The sequence below is a fragment of the Centruroides vittatus genome, unplaced genomic scaffold, assembly GCF_030686945.1.
Source record: "Centruroides vittatus isolate TY-2023 unplaced genomic scaffold, ASM3068694v2 contig_3255, whole genome shotgun sequence".
NCBI classification, from domain to species: Eukaryota; Metazoa; Arthropoda; class Arachnida; order Scorpiones; family Buthidae; genus Centruroides; species Centruroides vittatus.
The window spans coordinates 1-23,410 of record NW_027122088.1 but is presented as its reverse complement, the minus strand read 5'-3'; the positions used below and the strand labels follow the sequence as shown (position 1 = coordinate 23,410).

Below are 23,410 nucleotides of genomic sequence, written 5' to 3'. Positions count from 1 at the left end.
AATAAAAGCCGAAATTAGATATTGAAATGTTACGGCAGTAGGCCCCGATTATCTGTATAGGAACTTCTAGCGTACTCCAGAAATCACGTGAATTCAGTTCAAAAATTTTCCCCTGAAACGAGTTAGATGAATAGCATGACTCTAAGAGGAAAATTATGATATACTGTACAGGAGTAAGACATCCCTAAAATCGAAAGCATTGTGACGATGTCACAATAAATAATAAATTGTTCGTATTCTAATTAAAATTGCAATGAAATTGATTTAATTGCATATACAATAAGACCCCGCTTAACGCTGATTCGATATAACGCGGTCTGCGCGAAGCCTAAAAAATTGCTCAAAATTTACGCTGATTTCAATTTCCGCGGTATTTCATTGATTCGTATACATTATACGATTATTTACGAACACGAACCAATCAAAAAAGTGGCAAAAAGGTGTACTGTACTTTTTTAAATCTATGTCTGGTGCAATTTTGGAAAAAAATATAACATCATGGATGCCATAAGAAATTTCGACTTGGCTTGGCAAGAATTAACTGATAAATGCGTGAACAGAGTGTGGAAGAAGTCATGGCTGAAGGTATCCAAGAATTCTCAACGAGAAGAACCTATTGTGAGAATCGGGGGTTAAGCGACGAGGCTTACCCGGTTTCCGACGACGGGAAGGTGAGTTCCGCTCAAATGGTCAGTGGATGGCAATTTAGAAGGGCAAAAAAAAACCGTCTAAAGTGGGAGGTCGCGGATAAGTCGATAAGGTGTTGGCCGTGTTCGAGTAATCACACATATTTAAGATACTAAACAGATTTTATAATGATATTATATAAAACATACATATACTAGTAATAATGACAATAATGATAATAACAGTAATAATAAAGGTAATAGTAACGACAATAATCCTTAACGGAATTTCTAATAAGGCGGTTATGCCGTACGTATTCGCGGTCAGCGAGAGGCTTTTAATCACCTTTCTCTATCTATTCTTAAGTAAACCTCAATCAACTGAGGGAAAAGATAGATTTCCATGTAATAAGTCAAGAATTACCTCGCTATCTGTTGTCGTCGGCGTCAATTAGTGTCGAAAGCACGGCGGATGAAAGTTGGTCAGTCCTGGTCTAGTATCCTTGACGTCATATTTTTTTCTAATGGGGTGCGAGCCCTTTTTATAGCGAATTCAAGGGGCTGAAGACTGTCACACAGTCAGGATTTATACGCACACCTGACAGTGTGTTCATGTCTGGATCTGGCTAGTACGGACGCCGGGAATTGAGATGTTTGTTTAAATTACAGACTTAAGTACTTCGCAGAGGCATTACAACTTAAATATAAATTTCTATAGATATGACAGCTCTCACCCATCAATTAGCGTCTAGTTGACAATAACTATTACAATTTGGTCAACAATTTCGATATTGTTTATGTCCAATGTCGGGCTCGACGACGATCTAGGTGATTTATTGCTGCAGCCACGTGTCACGTGCAACAAAGGGGGAATGAAAAACATCGCCTATTCCCGTCTTGTTAACCCTATCGTCTATCGAGTTACTGTAATACGAACGATTATTTCCTTCTTGTTGATATATATTTTTAACAACTATTTCGTAAAGATTGTTGCGGTCGTTAACCTTGGAAGGCCTCCTTAAAATTCTTACTTCAAATTTTTACATAAAATTAAAAGGTTTATAAAAAGAGCTATACTACTGAAAAAGGCAAAGGGGGGTTTCAGACCCTTGCACTATCGCTGTATCGTTAGGTTGACCAAATTGTCAACCTAATCGATAGAGCATGACTAGGAGATGTGTACGAGCAGGATATTGAGGAGTTACCGCAGGTTTCTAGTGAGAGCCTTATTAACGACCACCTTCAAGAACTTTTTTTTTTTTGTAACTCTTTCCGCCCAGTGGGCACTAAGAGGGCCTCTTATAGCAAGCTCATTATGGGTTCGGTCAGGCCCACAATGGGGCGGCCGGGTGGTGAGGGACGGGGACCGACATATCCGGACGGACCACCCCCCGAAAAATTTCTGGGGATTTTTCGACCCGTCCGGATTCGATCCCGGGTCCCCCAGGGCGGCAGGCTGCTAACCTTGACCGCTCGGCCATCCGGCCGCTACCTTCAAGAACTGGCCAAACAAGGAATTCGTGTAGAACTGGAAATAGAGATTCTGAAAACGAAGAACCCAAAGAATTTCTCTACAGATTTCTTTAGTAAAGTTTAGTAACGATAACCGAAATCGTTGCTCAAATTGTAGCAAATGATCCAGATTTTGAAAAAAGTAGAAAAGTAAAACGAGGCGTTTTGGATGCGATCTTAAGAATTTCAGAAGAGCCAGGACCTTCATCACAAAAAATGAACTTTACATTTCTGTGTGCATATGTTAACGTGTTATTTAACATATATTATTATGCAAATTAATATAAAAATAACCTAAAATTAAAGTAAAATCTGTTTATTTTTGGTCGCGTGTTCACCTATCTCTATTTACTCTATGTTAAAGTGACCTCGTTTAACGCTGTTTCGCTTAGCACTTTGTCGTCTAGGAATGCATCCCCCCGCGTTAAGCGGGGTCTTACTGTACTTTATGTCAACATATTTAGTAATTATATATTAATTTATATAATTAACTAATTATATTTATTAGTTAAGCTTGAAAACATTGTTATGCAGTGGCGTGGCGTGACATTTGATGATAGGGAAGCTGTGTTTCTGTAAGAAACCGACTTCCAGGGGCAATCAGTTAATTGCGCGTCAGTGATGGCCTAGGGTCCATTCGTACGTGCATGGGGGCGGAAGAGACGTATCTGACAAAAACCAACAAAAAAAAAAAAAAACATAAAATAAACATATACTATGTACAAAATAGTTTGCTTTAGGACAATCAGCCGTTCGGACATCTTGGGCGTCGATGTGGTTCTTCGATGGTCGATCAAAGGTGGCCCTGGGACAGTGGCGTTGACAAGTCTGTAGGACACGGGGAGACTTCCGCTGTTGGTGTCGGGGACACGGTCTAAGTCCGAAGTGGCATGGGTTACAGGTTGGCACAATAGGCGAGAAACTGTTTTTTTTTTCTTTTTTCTTGCGCTTTGAAGCACAGCGTTTCGTTATTCGGAACGTTAAGCGAGTGCGAGGTGTCCTCGATTGTCAAAGATTATATCAATCTCCGTTCTTTTTTTCATCCATTTTGATTGGTCGTTCTCCCTCAATCACACTTCTGAGTGGTTGGTCCCTGGTAACTAAACGTAACGAGACTCTTACCTGGAGCGCGAGAAAAGTCAAAATGGAAAACGAATTCGATCTTCCACGGATCATAGGACGACGTCCTTCCGTGATTTATGGTTTCTACCTGGCAGTTTGATATAAACAATGGGTGTCCGACTACAAACGACTTTTACCTATGTTTTTTTAAACTAATAAATTTTTCTCTAAATTAACCGTTTTTTCGCGTCTTTCTTGACGGGTCAGACCTGTCCAGAACCTCACATTTTCATAAAAGTTTTAAACAAATACTGGAAATGACAAAAATAAACAATTTAGGTATTTTAGTTCCGTTAATGTTATCTTAGGTAGCCAAGATGGCAGCTTGTCTCTGATAAATTACCCCTATTCTAATATTTTGATGAAATGTTTAATAGTTCATGTAATTGAGCATCAAACACAAGACCGTGTTATTTATAAAACACTTGGCACTTTTCCACTTCTATTAGTTGAGACGAGATTTTATTTCACTCGTTTCGGGCATTTCGCCCCTCTTCAGTCAACGTTAATTCCTTGAACTCAAGGGTGCGCGTGCACAGCACAATTTGGACCTCAAAGTTACAGCAGCAAATGTACATGTTCTACGTACGGTTTTTAAAATCGAACGAAATAAATCTTTAATCTTCTTTTTACTAACTTTTTTCTTTTCTTCATTGTTGTTTTATCTTGATATAAAGCAATAAACGTTTGGACCTGGTGTTAACTAAAAAACTCACTTTTCATCCAGCACTAGCTCGTTATTACGCAGTTGTTTGTTGACCATTTGCATATTCTGCTGGTTATGACGTTCTGAATTTACATAATTAACTGTATAGCCAAAAGTAGCCAAGTTAGGCTGGATCTGTTTTTTATTTTTTATATGACTATAATATTCAACTGTATAGCCAAAAGTAGCCAAGTTAGGCTGGATCTGTTTTTTATTTTTTATATGACTATAATATTCTTAACCAGTTCTTGTTTATATTTATGCTTAAATTTTTATTTATAGAATTACTGGACTTTATAATAGCCACACTCTCTTTAAATTTTCTATTATAATCGTATTTTTCTTTATATAAAATTTTTGTACCATCTTGATCTATATTACAATTATTAAGTAGGCAATGATCATGAAAAACAGAGTTTACTCGATTGTATCTTAAGTCGGCGACGTGTTCCTTTAATCTGATATTTAACTTACGTTTCGTTTCTCCAATATAAATACTATTATTCTTACAAGTACACGGAATTTCGTAAACGACATTCTTTGTTTCTTTCACTTCTGTTCTAGCTTGCTGTATACTCTTTTTATTTTTTAGCCGGGATTTAAGTTTCTCATATTTAGGTGCAAGTTTTATGTCTACCTTTCTTAATTCTTTATTAATTTCTTCATATAATCCTTTTACATATGGAAAACTAATATATCTTATTCCTGAGCCTTGTTTTTCTATTCTTTGTTTGTCGTTTCTATTTGTTTTATCATTTATTTCTTTTTCCCATTTTGTAATTATATAGTTTGGGTATCCATTTAATACAAATTTATTTTTTAATTCTTTTATATATTTAGACATATTACTTAACTTACTGGTTCTATTTTTAATTTTTTCATATTCCATTGCAAAGACGTTATATTTGATATATAAAGGTATATTAGAGTTATATTTAATAGTCGTACTGATAGTGCAAGGCTTTTTAAAAGGTTCAAATTCGACACTATTTCTATTCCTTGTAATCCTAACGTCCAAGTAGTTAATGCTATTATTAATACTATCTTCTTCTTCTGTTTTAAACTGAATTCGTTTATTTAAATTATTTATAAGGACTTCTATCTGGTTGATTGTAATTTCAGAAGTATTGTACATAATCAGAATATCGTCAACATATCGCTTGTAAAATTTTATACCTTGAATTTTATTAATTATTTCATCTATATCAATCATTACTAATTCAGCAAGTTTAGGTCCTATAACTGATCCCATACTAATACCTTCATTCTGGGTGTAATAATTACCTTCTATTTCAAAGTAATTACTCATGTACGAAAACTCTATTAGTTGGGTGATCTCTGGTGTTATGTTAAGTTTTTTTAATTTTTCTTCAATTATGTCCCATGTTATGGAGGGATACATTTCAATTATATCTAAACTAGCCATTTTAAAAGTGCTTTCTATCTTCATATCTTTTAGATCTGTTAAAAGCTCATCAGTATTAGATATGGCAAAATTAGAATTTTGGTAAGACTTAAGTTCTTGCTTTAGAAATTTTTCAAGATTATATAACGTTGAATATTTGAAGTCCACTATGGGTCGAACCTGTTCGCCATCTTTGTGAGTCTTAAGTTGAATATTAATTTTTGGTGTGCGATCATTATGATCGTTTAAGATAAATTCTTTTTCAGCTTTTGTTAATTTATTCATTTTATGTAATCTTGTGACTCTACTTTTTAGCTCTTTATATATAATATCTTTTGGGTCTATCGGGAGTTGCCTAAACTGTTTACCTTCGACTAATTCACATTTCTTATTTTTTACCCAATCAGCATATACAATAATAACTTGTTTCGATTTATCTGCCTTAATTATCTCTAGTCCATTATCAACCAGGAATGTTTGTACTTTGCTAATGTTATTTTTATATTTATAATAATTTTTGTCTTTTATAACAGTTTTGCTTTTTTCTTTTGTTATGTATTTCTTAATTTTGCTACTAAGACTTGATTTAATAAGTTGCGATTCTGGCTCAGGAAGGTTGTTACATACTCGATCTAAGTCTGGTATAATATCAAGAACTTCCCATCTATTGGGGCCACTAAAGTCCAGGCCTGCACGAATTGTTTCAAGGATGTCCTCAGGAATTTTAACCTGTGATTTGTTTTTTACTAGAGATTCTTTCCATGCGCTAATCTCCATGTTGGGCGGATACTGAAATCGTTTTACTAATTTCTCATGTTTATTGGCTTCGTAATCGCTTAAATTTATAATCGGGTCGATTCTTTTGTTTGAGTATTTCGAATTTTTGTCGTTTGATTTTTTAAAATTGCGCTTTAATCTTCTAAGCTTTATATATTTATACTTTATGGCCGATCTTAGTATTTTCAAATTAAAATAGTTCCTATCCCTTGTCGGGATTGCTTTAGCGATGGACTTAGGAAGGGAAAGTGTTTTAAGTGTTCTCTTTTCCCTTAGATGTGTCTTTAAGTAGTTTATATCGATAATTATTTTATTAATCTCACCTTGCGTCCTGTCGATGTGCGTAGTATCCATTTTGTTAAGCTGTACGTGTGAATTTTCTCTTTCTCGATGGAATTTGCCGTTTCTATGACAAAAATTTTTATAATTTAGGTATTCTTGAAACCGTGTTTTCTTATATGTTGAGCATCAAACACAAGACCGTGTTATTTATAAAACACTTGGCACTTTTCCACTTCTATTAGTTGAGACGAGATTTTATTTCACTCGTTTCGGGCATTTCGCCCCTCTTCAGTCAACGTTAATTCCTTAAACTCAAGAATGCGCGTGCATAGAAAAAATTAATAAAGAATTAAGAAAGGTAGACATAAAACTTGCACCTAAATATGAGAAACTTAAATCCCGGCTAAAAAATAAAAACAGTATACAGCAAGCTAGAACAGAAGTGAAAGAAACAAAGAATGTCGTTTACGAAATTCCGTGTACTTGTAAGAATAATAGTATTTATATTGGAGAAACGAAACGTAAGTTAAATATCAGATTAAAGGAACACGTCGCCGACTTAAGATACAATCGAGTAAACTCTGTTTTTCATGATCATTGCCTACTTAATAATTGTAATATAGATCAAGATGGTACAAAAATTTTATATAAAGAAAAATACGATTATAATAGAAAATTTAAAGAGAGTGTGGCTATTATAAAGTCCAGTAATTCTATAAATAAAAATTTAAGCATAAATATAAACAAGAACTGGTTAAGAATATTATAGTCATATAAAAAATAAAAAACAGATTCAGCCTAACTTGGCTACTTTTGGCTATACAGTTGAATATTATAGTCATATAAAAAATAAAAAACAGATCCAGCCTAACTTGGCTACTTTTGGCTATACAGTTAATTATGTAAATTCAGAACGTCATAACCAGCAGAATATGCAAATGGTCAACAAACAACTGCGTAATAACGAGCTAGTGCTGGATGAAAAGTGAGTTTTTTAGTTAACACCAGGTCCAAACGTTTATTGCTTTATATCAAGATAAAACAACAATGAAGAAAAGAAAAAAGTTAGTAAAAAGAAGATTAAAGATTTATTTCGTTCGATTTTAAAAACCGTACGTAGAACATGTACATTTGCTGCTGTAACTTTGAGGTCCAAATTGTGCTGTGCACGCGCACCCTTGAGTTCAAGGAATTAACGTTGACTGAAGAGGGGCGAAATGCCCGAAACGAGTGAAATAAAATCTCGTCTCAACTAATAGAAGTGGAAAAGGGCCAAGTGTTTTATAAATAACACGGTCTTGTGTTTGATGCTCAACATATAAGAAAACACGGTTTCAAGAATACCATACGATAGCTCATGTAATGAGGAAAAACAATGAGCATAATAAATTTCCGTTGGCTGTTTAATAATGTAAAAAATGAATTAATGGAATGTTTAATAGTTCATGTAATGGCGAAAGGACAATGAGCATAATAAATTTCCGTTAGCTGTTTAATAATGTACGAATGAATTAATAGAATGTTTAATAGTTCATGTAATGGGGAAAAATAATGAGCATAATAAATTTCCGTTGGCTGTTTAATAATGTAAAAAATGAATTAATGGAATGTTTAATAGTTCATGTAATGGCGAAAGGACAATGAGCATAATAAATTTCCGTTAGCTGTTTAATAATGTACGGAATGAATTAATAGAATGTTTAATAGTTCATGTAATGGGGAAAAATAATGAGCATAATAAATTTCCGTTGGCTGTTTAATAATGTAAAAAATGAATTAATGGAATGTTTAATAGTTCATGTAATGGCGAAAGGACAATGAGCATAATAAATTTCCGTTAGCTGTTTAATAATGTACGGAATGAATTAATAGAATGTTTAATAGTTCATGTAATGGGGAAAAATAATGAGCATAATAAATTTCCGTTGGCTGTTTAATAATGTAAAAAATGAATTAATGGAATGTTTAATAGTTCATGTAATGGCGAAAGGACAATGAGCATAATAAATTTCCGTTAGCTGTTTAATAATGTACGGAATGAATTAATAGAATGTTTAATAGTTCATGTAATGGGGAAAAATAATGAGCATAATAAATTTCCGTTGGCTGTTTAATAATGTAAAAAATGAATTAATGGAATGTTTAATAGTTCATGTAATGGCGAAAGGACAATGAGCATAATAAATTTCCGTTGGCTGTTTAATAATGTAAAAAATGAATTAATGGAATGTTTAATAGTTCATGTAATGGCGAAAGGACAATGAGCATAATAAATTTCCGTTAGCTGTTTAATAATGTACGGAATGAATTAATAGAATGTTTAATAGTTCATGTAATGGGGAAAAATAATGAGCATAATAAATTTCCGTTGGCTGTTTAATAATGTAAAAAATGAATTAATGGAATGTTTAATAGTTCATGTAATGGCGAAAGGACAATGAGCATAATAAATTTCCGTTGGCTGTTTAATAATGTACGGAATGAATTAATAGAATGTTTAATAGTTCATGTAATGGCGAAAGGACAATGAGCATAATAAATTTCCGTTGGCTGTTTAATAATGTACGGAATGAATTAATGGAATGTTTAATAGTTCATGTAATGGCGAAAAATAATGAGCATAATAAATTTCCGTTGGCTGTTTAATAATGTAAAAAATGAATTAATGGAATGTTTAATAGTTCATGTAATGGCGAAAGGACAATGAGCATAATAAATTTCCGTTAGCTGTTTAATAATGTACGGAATGAATTAATGGAATGTTTAATAGTTCATGTAATGGCGAAAAGACAATGAGCATAATAAATTTCCGTTGGCTGTTTAATAATGTACGAAATGAATTAATGGAATGTTTAATAGTTCATGTAATGGCGAAAGGACAATGAGCATAATAAATTTCCGTTAGCTGTTTAATAATGTACGGAATGAATTAATAGAATGTTTAATAGTTCATGTAATGGGGAAAAATAATGAGCATAATAAATTTCCGTTGGCTGTTTAATAATGTAAAAAATGAATTAATGGAATGTTTAATAGTTCATGTAATGGCGAAAGGACAATGAGCATAATAAATTTCCGTTAGCTGTTTAATAATGTACGGAATGAATTAATAGAATGTTTAATAGTTCATGTAATGGGGAAAAATAATGAGCATAATAAATTTCCGTTGGCTGTTTAATAATGTAAAAAATGAATTAATGGAATGTTTAATAGTTCATGTAATGGCGAAAGGACAATGAGCATAATAAATTTCCGTTAGCTGTTTAATAATGTACGGAATGAATTAATAGAATGTTTAATAGTTCATGTAATGGGGAAAAATAATGAGCATAATAAATTTCCGTTGGCTGTTTAATAATGTAAAAAATGAATTAATGGAATGTTTAATAGTTCATGTAATGGCGAAAGGACAATGAGCATAATAAATTTCCGTTAGCTGTTTAATAATGTACGGAATGAATTAATAGAATGTTTAATAGTTCATGTAATGGGGAAAAATAATGAGCATAATAAATTTCCGTTGGCTGTTTAATAATGTAAAAAATGAATTAATGGAATGTTTAATAGTTCATGTAATGGCGAAAGGACAATGAGCATAATAAATTTCCGTTGGCTGTTTAATAATGTACGGAATGAATTAATGGAATGTTTAATAGTTCATGTAATGGCGAAAGGACAATGAGCATAATAAATTTCCGTTGGCTGTTTAATAATGTACGGAATGAATTAATGGAATGTTTAATAGTTCATGTAATGGCGAAAGGACAATGAGCATAATAAATTTCCGTTAGCTGTTTAATAATGTACGAAATGAATTAATAGAATGTTTAATAGTTCATGTAATGGCGAAAGGACAATGAGCATAATAAATTTCCGTTGGCTGTTTAATAATGTACAGAATGAATTAATGGAATGTTTAATAGTTCATGTAATGGCGAAAGGACAATGAGCATAATAAATTTCCGTTAGCTGTTTAATAATGTACGGAATGAATTAATAGAATGTTTAATAGTTCATGTAATGGCGAAAGGACAATGAGCATAATAAATTTCCGTTGGCTGTTTAATAATGTACGGAATGAATTAATGGAATGTTTAATAGTTCATGTAATGGCGAAAGGACAATGAGCATAATAAATTTCCGTTAGCTGTTTAATAATGTACGGAATGAATTAATAGAATGTTTAATAGTTCATGTAATGGCGAAAAGACAATGAGCATAATAAATTTCCGTTGGCTGTTTAATAATGTACGAAATGAATTAATGGAATGTTTAATAGTTCATGTAATGGCGAAAGGACAATGAGCATAATAAATTTCCGTTAGCTGTTTAATAATGTACGGAATGAATTAATAGAATGTTTAATAGTTCATGTAATGGGGAAAAATAATGAGCATAATAAATTTCCGTTGGCTGTTTAATAATGTAAAAAATGAATTAATGGAATGTTTAATAGTTCATGTAATGGCGAAAGGACAATGAGCATAATAAATTTCCGTTGGCTGTTTAATAATGTACGAATGAATTAATGGAATGTTTAATAGTTCATGTAATGGCGAAAGGACAATGAGCATAATAAATTTCCGTTAGCTGTTTAATAATGTACGAATGAATTAATGGAATGTTTAATAGTTCATGTAATGGCGAAAGGACAATGAGCATAATAAATTTCCGTTAGCTGTTTAATAATGTACGGAATGAATTAATAGAATGTTTAATAGTTCATGTAATGGGGAAAAATAATGAGCATAATAAATTTCCGTTGGCTGTTTAATAATGTAAAAAATGAATTAATGGAATGTTTAATAGTTCATGTAATGGCGAAAGGACAATGAGCATAATAAATTTCCGTTGGCTGTTTAATAATGTACGGAATGAATTAATAGAATGTTTAATAGTTCATGTAATGGCGAAAGGACAATGAGCATAATAAATTTCCGTTGGCTGTTTAATAATGTAAGAAATGAATTAATGGAATGTTTAATAGTTCATGTAATGGCGAAAGGACAATGAGCATAATAAATTTCCGTTAGCTGTTTAATAATGTACGGAATGAATTAATGGAATGTTTAATAGTTCATGTAATGGCGAAAGGACAATGAGCATAATAAATTTCCGTTGGCTGTTTAATAATGTACGGAATGAATTAATGGAATGTTTAATAGTTCATGTAATGGCGAAAGAACAATGAGCATAATAAATTTCCGTTGGCTGTTTAATAATGTAAGAAATGAATTAATGGAATGTTTAATAGTTCATGTAATGGCGAAAGGACAATGAGCATAATAAATTTCCGTTAGCTGTTTAATAATGTACGGAATGAATTAATAGAATGTTTAATAGTTCATGTAATGGGGAAAAGACAATGAGCATAATAAATTTCCGTTGGCTGTTTAATAATGTACGAAATGAATTAATGGAATGTTTAATAGTTCATGTAATGGCGAAAGGACAATGAGCATAATAAATTTCCGTTGGCTGTTTAATAATGTACGGAATGAATTAATGGAATGTTTAATAGTTCATGTAATGGCGAAAGGACAATGAGCATAATAAATTTCCGTTGGCTGTTTAATAATGTACGGAATGAATTAATGGAATGTTTAATAGTTCATGTAATGGCGAAAGGACAATGAGCATAATAAATTTCCGTTGGCTGTTTAATAATGTACGAAATGAATTAATAAAATGTTTAATAGTTCATGTAATGGAGAAAAACAATGAGCATAATAAATTTCCGTTGGCTGTTTAATAATGTACGGAATGAATTAATGGAATGTTTAATAGTTCATGTAATGGCGAAAGGACAATGAGCATAATAAATTTCCGTTGGCTGTTTAATAATGTACGGAATGAATTAATGGAATGTTTAATAGTTCATGTAATGGCGAAAGAACAATGAGCATAATAAATTTCCGTTGGCTGTTTAATAATGTACGGAATGAATTAATAGAATGTTTAATAGTTCATGTAATGACGAAAGGACAATGAGCATAATAAATTTCCGTTGGCTGTTTAATAATGTACAGAATGAATTAATGGAATGTTTAATAGTTCATGTAATGGCGAAAGGACAATGAGCATAATAAATTTCCGTTGGCTGTTTAATAATGTACGGAATGAATTAATAGAATGTTTAATAGTTCATGTAATGGCGAAAGGACAATGAGCATAATAAATTTCCGTTGGCTGTTTAATAATGTACGGAATGAATTAATAAAATGTTTAATAGTTCATGTAATGGAGAAAGGACAATGAGCATAATAAATTTCCGTTGGCTGTTTAATAATGTACGGAATGAATTAATGGAATGTTTAATAGTTCATGTAATGGCTAAGGAATAATGAGAATAATAAATTTTTGTGCCTTATTATATGCAACTTGTCTTCGTTAATTATAAAAGTGTCGTTTTAGTTTAAATTCTATTTTTGAAGGAATGTTCAATACAGGAAAATAGTAAAATTCATTTAGTAAAATTACTTTATTTTTGATGTGCACTTTTATAAACGGGTTTGGATGTACTGTAGAAGCCTTTATAAATTAGTTGCAGCTTAGTATTTTGTTTTAGAATAAATTTATTTTTTTAATTTCGCTGTAGTTTAAAATTTTAATAATTGGATTTGTTTAAGTTGCAAAGTATTTTTAAAATAAAGTAAAAACATGTAATGTAATGTAAGTTTTGGGATTTATTAATTACCATTTACGCGCAGAATTTTGAAGATTTCTTTCGTATATAACATTTTGGTGAATCCTCAATACCGTCAGAATATAACCTTGTAGAGCATGAAAATTAAATGGAAGCTTAGGTTGAATAATCATACGCATGACAATCATACTTATAAAGTATAAATTTAATTTAAACTCTTTGTTGCCGCCTCGAGCGCCACCGTACTTTTTGTGAGAAAAAATGATAATTTAAAAACGTTTGGAGGCGAGAGTTTTTTGTAACGGCCAAGTGCGTCAGCCGTATTGTTTTTTCTTCTTGTGTAACGACCCGCAAACCGCAAGTGTTTTCTTTCATATTTATACAGTCCATTAAAGATCGACAAACACTTTTTTTGATTAAAATTTTATTTGTGTATAGAATAAATTTCAAATGCTAGTTATTTCACTTATAAATATCTATTTTGATGTGAATTATTTTCTTAGCCACGTATGACTGTGACTATCATAACAAATGAATAAAATGAGTACAGTAATGTGTTACGATTATGGAATTTGTTAACATAGAGCGTTATAGAAAACTTTTTATGTTTGGAAGCTAAGAAACCAGGTTCGGATAAAAGCCAGTAAAACGCATAATGATTTAATAAAACTTATACCTAACTATTTCATAATTGATATGTGATGAACCAAATAACCTACAGTGAAGTTTGTATGAGCTGCGTCCTATGACCCTGTTGGACAACGGCTTTCGTTCTCGGTTTGTAACCTTTCAATCCTTGTAAACAAGGACGACGCCAGCCAATGGGTAAGAGGGGCAAGATGATGTAAATTGATAGAGGATATGAATTGTATGTAGGTAAAATAGAAACGATTCATAAAGTTTTAATCATTTACTATGTACCGGAAAAGAAATATCTCAAATAAAACATTTTCTTTAACTTACAAGAAGCCTAAGAAGATTATTTTAATTAAAACTTAGCATTTAAATAACTTTTTCGAATTTCTAGGGGAGGGCAACTGCCCCTCTGCCCCTGCCCCTGGCGACGCCCTTGCTTGTAAATGCCAAGTCAACAACATTTTTGTTTTAGACACTATTAATTTAAGGAATAAATACATTCGATTTGTCGAACTTATTTTTTTGGGAACATACCATTCTTGTGTCGTGGCAGGCAATCCTAGGATTGAATCATAAAGCCGTTTGCAAAGATTGGTACAATTTAGTAGGTGAAAACTTGGGATTAAAAATATCGATTGCTTTTATACTTTCTGCCTATGCATAGTCATTCAGTTTTCTGAAAAATATGAAATTTAGAATACCGGAAGATTTACGAAACCAATTTTTTTATTCACAAATAATGTTCGGTGAAAGGAATGTTTCAACCAGTAAAAATTTCTATTATAAAGTCCGAACCCACTGGAGATATGACACGTGATCACCTCTATCTGCCTACCCCTTTGACTTTCAACCAACAAAATTTAATAGCATCAATGCTCCTAATATACAAACCTTCCTGAATAATTTCGGAAAGTCACAGGAAATATTAAGCTTCGAAGTTTGTGAACAAAATCGTTGACATAATTTTCGTGCTTTACACAATTAAATCACAAGGTCAATTTCATACAATCCGGAATTTTTTCAAAGAAAAAATATTAAGATTAATTGCTTTCGGAAAAGTTAAACACTTACACGAGTAACTTGACTTTTTTATAGCCCCAAAACTTCATTTAAGATCATTATTCAGTGACATTTAAAGACTTATGCTTCATATCTAAATATGCATAGCCGAACTTCGATTTAACGCCTCCATTTTTTTGCATATAAAGTTGGCACAAAATCGAGTGTAGCGCTAAATTTAAGCACTTCGACCAATTAGAATTATAAGTTACTTAGTAACGAATGCTACACAAATTCGAGTTTGAGTTTAGAAGTTTGGTGTTAACAATGACATTTCCAATACAAAATCTTACATATGGTTAGGTTATTAATATAAATAAACGTAATTATTTACATTAATTAAGTAATTACAATTTTATTGTTTTTGCTGCTTCAATTTACATTTTTAATATTAGAAATGTCATTATTCGATTGTCAAAAGCATCAAATATACAGATATAAATTTTTGAATTTGAAAGACACTTTATTAAAAGTTCATAAATATACAAATATAAATAATATAAATAAACAGGTAAAAATATATATAAATTGCTTTTCAATACAGTCCTAAATATGGAATATCTGAAAAATAAAAATTTTCATAAGATAAAGTCTTCTTAAATGTATTATATTTTATCCAATAGTTTAAAACTAACCATCGTCGTTTGGTTGGGTTATGGATCCTTGTTGATTCGATGACTGAGATAAATAACCGAATTGTTGTCCATAAGGTTGAGATATATAACCCTGTTGCTGCATGATAGGTTGAGATGTGACTTCAGATTGAACTCTACTCACACACGACTGCAATTTTTATTTTTTATTTCAGAATTATAAATTGGCACAAAATTGCATCAACATTAGAGGACGGAAATATGTTAGATTCATGGTTACATACCTCAAAAATTCGAGGAAGAGAGAAATCTCGATCCTTTTTCAGTTTGTATGCCAGACAGCACCGAAACATGAAATCCTCCTAAGACATATTTTTAATTATAATTGGAAATTACATGTTATATCATCCTATGTATATGACAATTAAAATACCTTTTCGTTTGCTTCTTTGCAGATAAATTTGGACGTTTCTTTGCTATTGCTAACGTGTCTTCGCAGAGGTCTGGCACAACTTTCAAAATGACTGAAGAGCTGAAAGTGTAAATGAATTATTTTCGATCGATTGGTCTCGTGCAAATTTCTGTTAATTTTATAATTTTTCCAATAGGTTTTACCTTTGATTTTCCACTTTCTGCCATACACTTTTTTATAGCGTCGTGGTCTTTTGTAGCTACACGAAAAGTATTCAAAATATTTTAAAATGTTAATTGTTTACACATCGTATTACTCTACGAATTTACGTTTTTTATACATTAGAAATATGTGCATAAAATATTTAAATTTTTAAAAAATCACGTAAAATAAAATTTATTAAACTTTTGAACATTTTAGGATTTTAAACAGTAAAAGTTAAACTTACCACAATATTTATCGACAATGTCGAATGCATCCAGACTTCTTCCCTCTTTTGCTAATACAAAAAGAGCCAATACAATGAGTAGAAACTTCATTTTCTATCGCAGTTTACGATTGTTGACGATTGATAGTAGATGAAATTATCGTAAATTTATATAGATCTGAAACTGTGTGGGAAGGAATTTCGCCTACAATCTCAATCGCAACACTTGAAGTCACCGGTATTGATGCAACAGTAATAACCTATTTTTAAATTAGTTATTGTAAAAGTAAATTATATTAGATATAATGAATAGGTAACTTTTTCTTTCTAAGTAACTTTTAGATAGTACTAGCTTTATTCTACTCAAATATTTCATCTCCCTGAGTGACGCATGTTAATGTAGCATTATTATATTAGTTATGTTTGCAGACCAAAATCTTAACAGAGAAATTTTATTGAAATTCTCGTTTAACGAAATCTCTGAACCTGTCATTTATCTATTGAGAGTTTTATTATTTATTTATTTATTACTATTAAACTAAATATAATGGGAATAGATACTTATATATTGCATAAAAATTTTTTATTCTCATTAATTTGTATGATTTTGCTGTGTAAACAAAAAACGACACCGCATTTTAAAACCTTGAACCTACACACAATTAGTGTTTTAAACATTTGCAAAATATATAATTTAAAGGAATTTCCCTTTCACTTTTTGAACTCTATACGTAACGTTATAAAATATATCGTATGCTTTATATAGAATAGCCTATATCCTGTATTGCACTTGATCTGATTTCCTTGACCTGTCTCAGCAGAATATGAAATTATTATTTTTTGTTTTTTATAATAATGTTATCAATCACAGTTTATATCAATAAAATTTTACAGTAATTAATTAATATTTATTCTTAATTAATAACCCTGAGCAGTTTTAATTATGTTATAAATTAAATATTAATTTAATGGACGAATTTAATGAACGAATATTTCATTGTTTTTATATGGTGTATTTTATAAATTGTTTTTATAATATGGTAAAACAACGATTTATAAATTTTGTAGTTTTTTAAAGAAATTAATCGGCGAGTTTCCTTTAAATTTATAATTTTAATTAATTTTCTCTTTTCCTTACTCGAAATTCCGTTATCTATCAGTAAGATTATTTTGGATATTCATTAAGTGAATATACTGTATTACGCTTCATGTCATTAACTATAACCTTATTATACGTATGTTGGTATGATCTTGTGCAGTGAATCCTGTTCGTTGATCCATTATAACTAGTATGAGGTTTCTTTGCACTTAAAATTTGAAAAACATATGTGGTAATATGCTCCTAGGACAAGTAAAATATGCAAAGTAATATGCGACCTTTTCATTCCGATTCTTTTAAACAACACTGAATACAAAGATTAGGCTTGTACAGTGGGTGATCGGTTAACGAACATAATCCGTTCCAAGGCTTTGTCGCTATCCGAATTGCTCGTTAACCGATTATCGATTTACCTAGTTTTTATGGGAATTTGATTAATTTGTTCTGGAGGCTCCAAAAATAAAAACATATATATACTTTCTTACTACGTTTATTTATATGTAAAAATAAAAATACATATATACACAATCTTGCATTTTTATTAGTCATGTTTTTTCCGTTTGTAGGGGTTAAAAAATCTGTAATGTCGAAGCCTATTAACCTCAACCTGATTTGGATGCCATTCTTCTAAGATCGTTGTTCTGACATCCTCCCACTTCTTCAAAAGATCTCTAATAGCAGATATCGGTATTAATCGTCTTTTTCAGAGGAAACATTTCTCGCCGAGATTTTTGGTGTTCTTCATTCAAGAGTTCTTGGTGTTCTGTCGTCAGATCAGTTTCGGGTTTCATTATGAGCTCTTCAATGCTCTTTATTTCTCAGATGTAATTTTTGTTACTTTTTTAGCTGCTTGAGTCTTCTTGATTATACTGTATTTTTCTTAGATAAGATTGAACTGCAGCCTTCTGTAGACCAGTTCAAATCATACTGCCCAGCGACATCAGACATCTGCCCACTCTCTACCTTTGCTATTATACTCTTACCTTCGCGATAATAAAATCCGACGCAAAACTTAACGAGTGCCCGCCCGACAGGCTCGCGAATACTATAAAAGAATTGTTTTTGTCAGAAAAATAAAAGGCTGGAATTACAAGGGAGAGTTTCAAAGTTCGGAGGAATACTATTCGATCAGTAGGGGAAGGGAGAGCAAGATGGAAGGGGTGGCAAGATGGAAACTACTTACCCACCCGGACCCGCGCGACGAAGCATCCGAATCTCTATGCACACAGAGACACCCGGATATCTTGTATTTATGAACGGCGATTCAGACCAGTTGGTGCCACCAATTGACGTGTGCAAGTATTTCTTATTTCGCAGCAGATTATTACGCAATCATTGGACTTTTGTAGTGTTATTATTTATACCTACAAGCAGTGCCGTAATTAAGGCGGTGCCAGCGGTGCCTAGGCACAGGGCGCAGACCCTGGGGGAGCGTAGAAATGACCGGGACCAAGTTTTATATCGTAGTTTTGGGGCGTCGTTACAGAAGCTCGCACCGGGCGCATAAAAAACTAGTTACGACGCTGCCTACAAGGTAAGTATTACTATTTTGTTTTTATACAAAGTACCTATTAGGGATAGATTGCATGAATTGATATTTAAAGAGGAAAAAACTTCAGGATTTTTAAAGCTTTGATATTATTATTGACAATCGGCATGTGGGCAAGATGGAAAATTGCATTTCAGGGCAAGATGGAATAGTTTCCATGTTGCCCGCGCGCAATTATTTTGATTTCTGTTTTCAATTTATCTAACTAATTGAGGATGTAATTATTTTTAGATGGTGAATCAAGTATATAAGAAAGAGCAACAGACGTTCTTGGACTGAAGAAACGATGCAGATGGCGATGGATAAAGGTTTTGTGTATTATGTGGAGAACTATATGTGGAACCGCCCACAGAGGACTGGGTACAGTGTCTAGTGTGTTGTGGTTGGGTACATGAACTATGTACAGACACAAAAGATGGATGTTTTTTACGTGTCAATTGTAAAATGTAGGGATATCCTATGTATTCCATCTTGCCTTTCAGGGTGAAAGCAAGATGAAATTTTTGAAGTTTTTACTTCATGATTCCTAACAGATTTTATACTTAATATTAATTATTTTTAATTACACAATTTTTTAACCATCTAAGATCTCTGTCGAGACTGATTAAAATAAAAGCTTTATATTATGTTGTTTTATGTTTTTTATACATCTTAAAGTTAAACCTTTCAACCTGCCCTCCCTTCCCCTATATACGGGGTTGAGCGTCGATGTCGAAGTCTCCCGCGCTCCGAAAGGTTTCGAATCGTTGCCCGTAGACAAGGGAAGACCAATCGGTACTCGTTATTTATGTTGCGTCTTCTTGTAGTTTGTTTTGTGAGGTGTTCGTTATCCGAACATAAAAATCTTTCAGGAAAGTGTTCGTTATCCGATTTTTTCGTTAACCGATATATTGATTCGAAACCACTAGGCTCTGCTGAAACAGTGCGAAACCAAAAATTGTTCCATATGTTTGGGAGTAATGTTGATTGATTTCAATCCGGAGTGATTAGTTATGAGTTAGGTGAGTAGCAACACGAATATGACAGGAGTGTCATGTGTCACGAACTCGTCAGTGAATGATCTCACCAGGCGAGTTTGTACCACGTGATAGTCTCAACTCGTTCGTATTTCTACTCGCATAACTCGAGAGTCGGCACCCAGAATGAGTTTATACTGAAAGATCTTTCGACATCGCGACATGTTGCAGGTGCATACATAAAGTTAGCTGCATTTTCTAATTTAATCTCTACTGCAAAAGAAACTTGCAATTCGTTTCCTATCTTAAGTAAAACGTCAGATCAGCTATTTTTTTCAAGCAACGATTTGAATTTTTCTCGGATATTCTGTCGATTTGTGCAATGAGTCGAGATAGCGAATCTTGAACATTTCTTATTACTTGCAATGTTTCTGTGAGGAAATTTAACTGTTTCCACTTTTTTGATACTCGGGACTACAATATAAAAATGATCCGAGATGTATGCCAACTACTGAAGTACAGTACTTCCCTATTTTCAAAAGCATCCTGATAATCGGCATTGCAGCTGAACAAATCTCTGTCAAGACTTTGAATCTTTTCTTTCAAGTGAGTCTGATATATAAAGATTAAATATATTAAGGTGAAATGCTTTCGCACTGCCATAATATAACTACTACTACTACTACTATAAAAGTTTAGAAGGCCGTACCTATGGCTTAGCCTTAGAAGAGAAGTGAGAAGAGGAAGAGGGGGGGGAAGATGGGGCAAGGATGATAGAAAAGTGTGAAGAGAGGGCCGTGAGCGGTAAGTACCGGGCAGAGATAAGAATGCCAAGATAAGCTTTTACAAAACTTGGGCCTAGGCCCACAGAGAACAGTGTGGGTGCTCCAAATTGGAGGTGACAGATGAAACCCGACAATTACAGTACACTTAACTAAAACAAGAACAAAATGCTCCTTCGAAGGAGAGGTAGCACACAAACACCAACTCGGAGTGGACGAAAAACACCACGAAGCAAACGCCGTTACATGGAATTCCGAGTAAAGCACAGGTGGCAGATGAACATAAACTGACGAACCACTGTCTTGGGGGACCCTGAGTACCATGTAGGACTTACTACTGGTTCAGGGGTACAAGAAAGGTCGCGTGATGGACATTCCCCAGATGAGAACATAACATCCCCAATGTGGGGGAACAGAGCCCGATAGTGAAGAGGCGCCCGACAGAACACTCGGTCCCGATAAACCGAACACAATGAGATAGCCTTTAAAAAGCCGAACGTGGGTGCAAAGACGAACACCCGGTGAGAGCCCCAGGGCTCGACATAACGCCATAATATAACTATGACTAGAATACTGTTAAATATCTAAATTAATTATTTGTTACTAATAGAAATGAATAGTTAATATTATAATTGTCGGTATATATTTGGCGTAAAAGTTATGGTGATTGGTACTAATCTTAATCTCAATAAATGTAAAGCAACATAAAGAAAATGTACACACACCATTCTGATACAAACGAAGTTTGGCATCACCTTTTACTTGTTACAAATACCTGGACCTGAGTCTTCAGAGGGAGAACTAAAGTTTCCCTGGGTTCTCAGAAATCTAGTGATTCATAGTCATTCCTAATCCTACGAAATTAACGTTATAATTTTCTGACAGCAAATAAAATCTTTAAGACTGCTTTTTATTATTAAAGTAGAATTCTACGTATTTCATTTCTTAAAAAAAATTAATCGATAAAGTCCCATTACGATCTCTCGATGGTCCTGCCTGCAATCAAATTCTCAACAGATAAATGTAGGTCAACGTTAATTCAGTTTTAACTTCCAAAATATTACAAACAAAAATTTTGACAGAAAAATCCGGTACAAACGAAAAACAATCGAATGGCATAAAATTTTAGTTGAACAAACACTTGCAAGAGCCAACTTCACGAGTGTCTACTAATAATGTCGCATTAAGTAAATACATGAAGTTTTTTAACCTGATAATAAGAGCAACAATTCCCTCTTCAATTACAAACTCGGTGTCATCAGCAAAATCTGAGATAATTTATAGCCAAGTGAAAATTCATATGTTTATTTCATTACTTTAACGGATAAAATTACAATAAAATAAAGAAATATACACATTTTCGTCAATCAAAAGGCAACGAAGTTGTTCCCAGTATGTTAATGGAACTGTTGACAAAGCTGCTATGAGCAGTGTCGTAGCTAATCATTGACACCCAAAGCAAGATTCTGATTTCGCGCCCTAAAAATCGAGATATATTGAAGACTCGCTTTACTGACTGCGCCCTCCGGGATTTGAGCTCTGGTGAATATCCCTTTTCCCAGCCCTAACTACGTTGCAGGCTAAAAAGCTGAATGTTTAAGTGATTTGAATAAGTGATACCCCTAAAATGATGGTAGATATACCCTACGATTACATGACACAACGTCACCGATGATTCCTGATGATTACAGATAATAGAAACAGAAATTAGACTCGTGCCGAATCAGTCGAATCTTTGATATATTTAATAGATTCAAAGCAATAATATAGTTTCAAAGTTGAAAACCGAAAATATTTTTTTCATTTCAACCAAGATAGTCTCTCATTCAATGGAAAGTATAATACATGTAAATCAAATTTATGCTTTGAATATGATTTACATGATTCTTATGAAAGAAAATAAAATTGCACATCTGCTAGCAGTAAACTTTAAGAATAAATTTTAAGTAGCGAAATTCATGTTTACTTTAAAAAATGAAGACTGTATATTCATTTTTTTTATCTAAAATACTTGATCTAAAATAACTTACTTTTACAATAACTAATTTAAAAATAGGTTATTACTGTTGCATCAATACCGGTGACTTCAAGTGTTGCGATTGAGATTGTAGGCGAAATTCCTTCCCACACAGTTTCAGATCTATATAAATTTACGATAATTTCATCTACTATCAATCGTCAACAATCGTAAACTGCGATAGAAAATGAAGTTTCTACTCATTGTATTGGCTCTTTTTGTATTAGCAAAAGAGGGAAGAAGTCTGGATGCATTCGACATTGTCGATAAATATTGTGGTAAGTTTAACTTTTACTGTTTAAAATCCTAAAATGTTCAAAAGTTTAATAAATTTTATTTTACGTGATTTTTTAAAAATTTAAATATTTTATGCACATATTTCTAATGTATAAAAAACGTAAATTCGTAGAGTAATACGATGTGTAAACAATTAACATTTTAAAATATTTTGAATACTTTTCGTGTAGCTACAAAAGACCACGACGCTATAAAAAAGTGTATGGCAGAAAGTGGAAAATCAAAGGTAAAACCTATTGGAAAAATTATAAAATTAACAGAAATTTGCACGAGACCAATCGATCGAAAATAATTCATTTACACTTTCAGCTCTTCAGTCATTTTGAAAGTTGTGCCAGACCTCTGCGAAGACACGTTAGCAATAGCAAAGAAACGTCCAAATTTATCTGCAAAGAAGCAAACGAAAAGGTATTTTAATTGTCATATACATAGGATGATATAACATGTAATTTCCAATTATAATTAAAAATATGTCTTAGGAGGATTTCATGTTTCGGTGCTGTCTGG

At 32.6% G+C, this 23,410-nt stretch overlaps 2 protein-coding genes and 1 long non-coding RNA gene across 3 annotated transcripts; 1 reads left to right on the top strand and 2 right to left on the bottom strand.

The window, feature by feature from the left end:
• Positions 1-4,192: 4,192 nt before the first annotated feature.
• On the bottom strand, positions 4,193-6,148 carry LOC136973661 (nuclease SbcCD subunit C-like). Its single transcript, XM_067268404.1, has one exon. The coding sequence runs from the start codon at positions 6,146-6,148 to the stop codon at positions 4,193-4,195; it is 1,956 nt and encodes a 651-aa protein (XP_067124505.1).
• Positions 6,149-15,209: 9,061 nt separating this feature from the next.
• On the bottom strand, positions 15,210-16,330 carry LOC136973664 (uncharacterized). The gene is made up of 6 exons (XM_067268405.1): positions 16,225-16,330; positions 15,980-16,035; positions 15,798-15,896; positions 15,649-15,726; positions 15,407-15,554; positions 15,210-15,332 (listed from the first exon to the last, which is right to left on the bottom strand). Exons 1-6 carry the CDS (start codon positions 16,313-16,315, stop codon positions 15,307-15,309), a joined length of 498 nt encoding a protein of 165 aa, XP_067124506.1. The 5' UTR covers positions 16,316-16,330; the 3' UTR covers positions 15,210-15,306.
• Positions 16,331-22,870: 6,540 nt separating this feature from the next.
• LOC136973662 (uncharacterized) lies at positions 22,871-23,241 on the top strand. Its single transcript, XR_010880530.1, has 3 exons — positions 22,871-22,884; positions 23,074-23,129; positions 23,213-23,241. It is a non-coding gene; the product is annotated as an uncharacterized lncRNA (long non-coding RNA).
• The last annotated feature ends 169 nt before the right edge of the window (positions 23,242-23,410 follow it).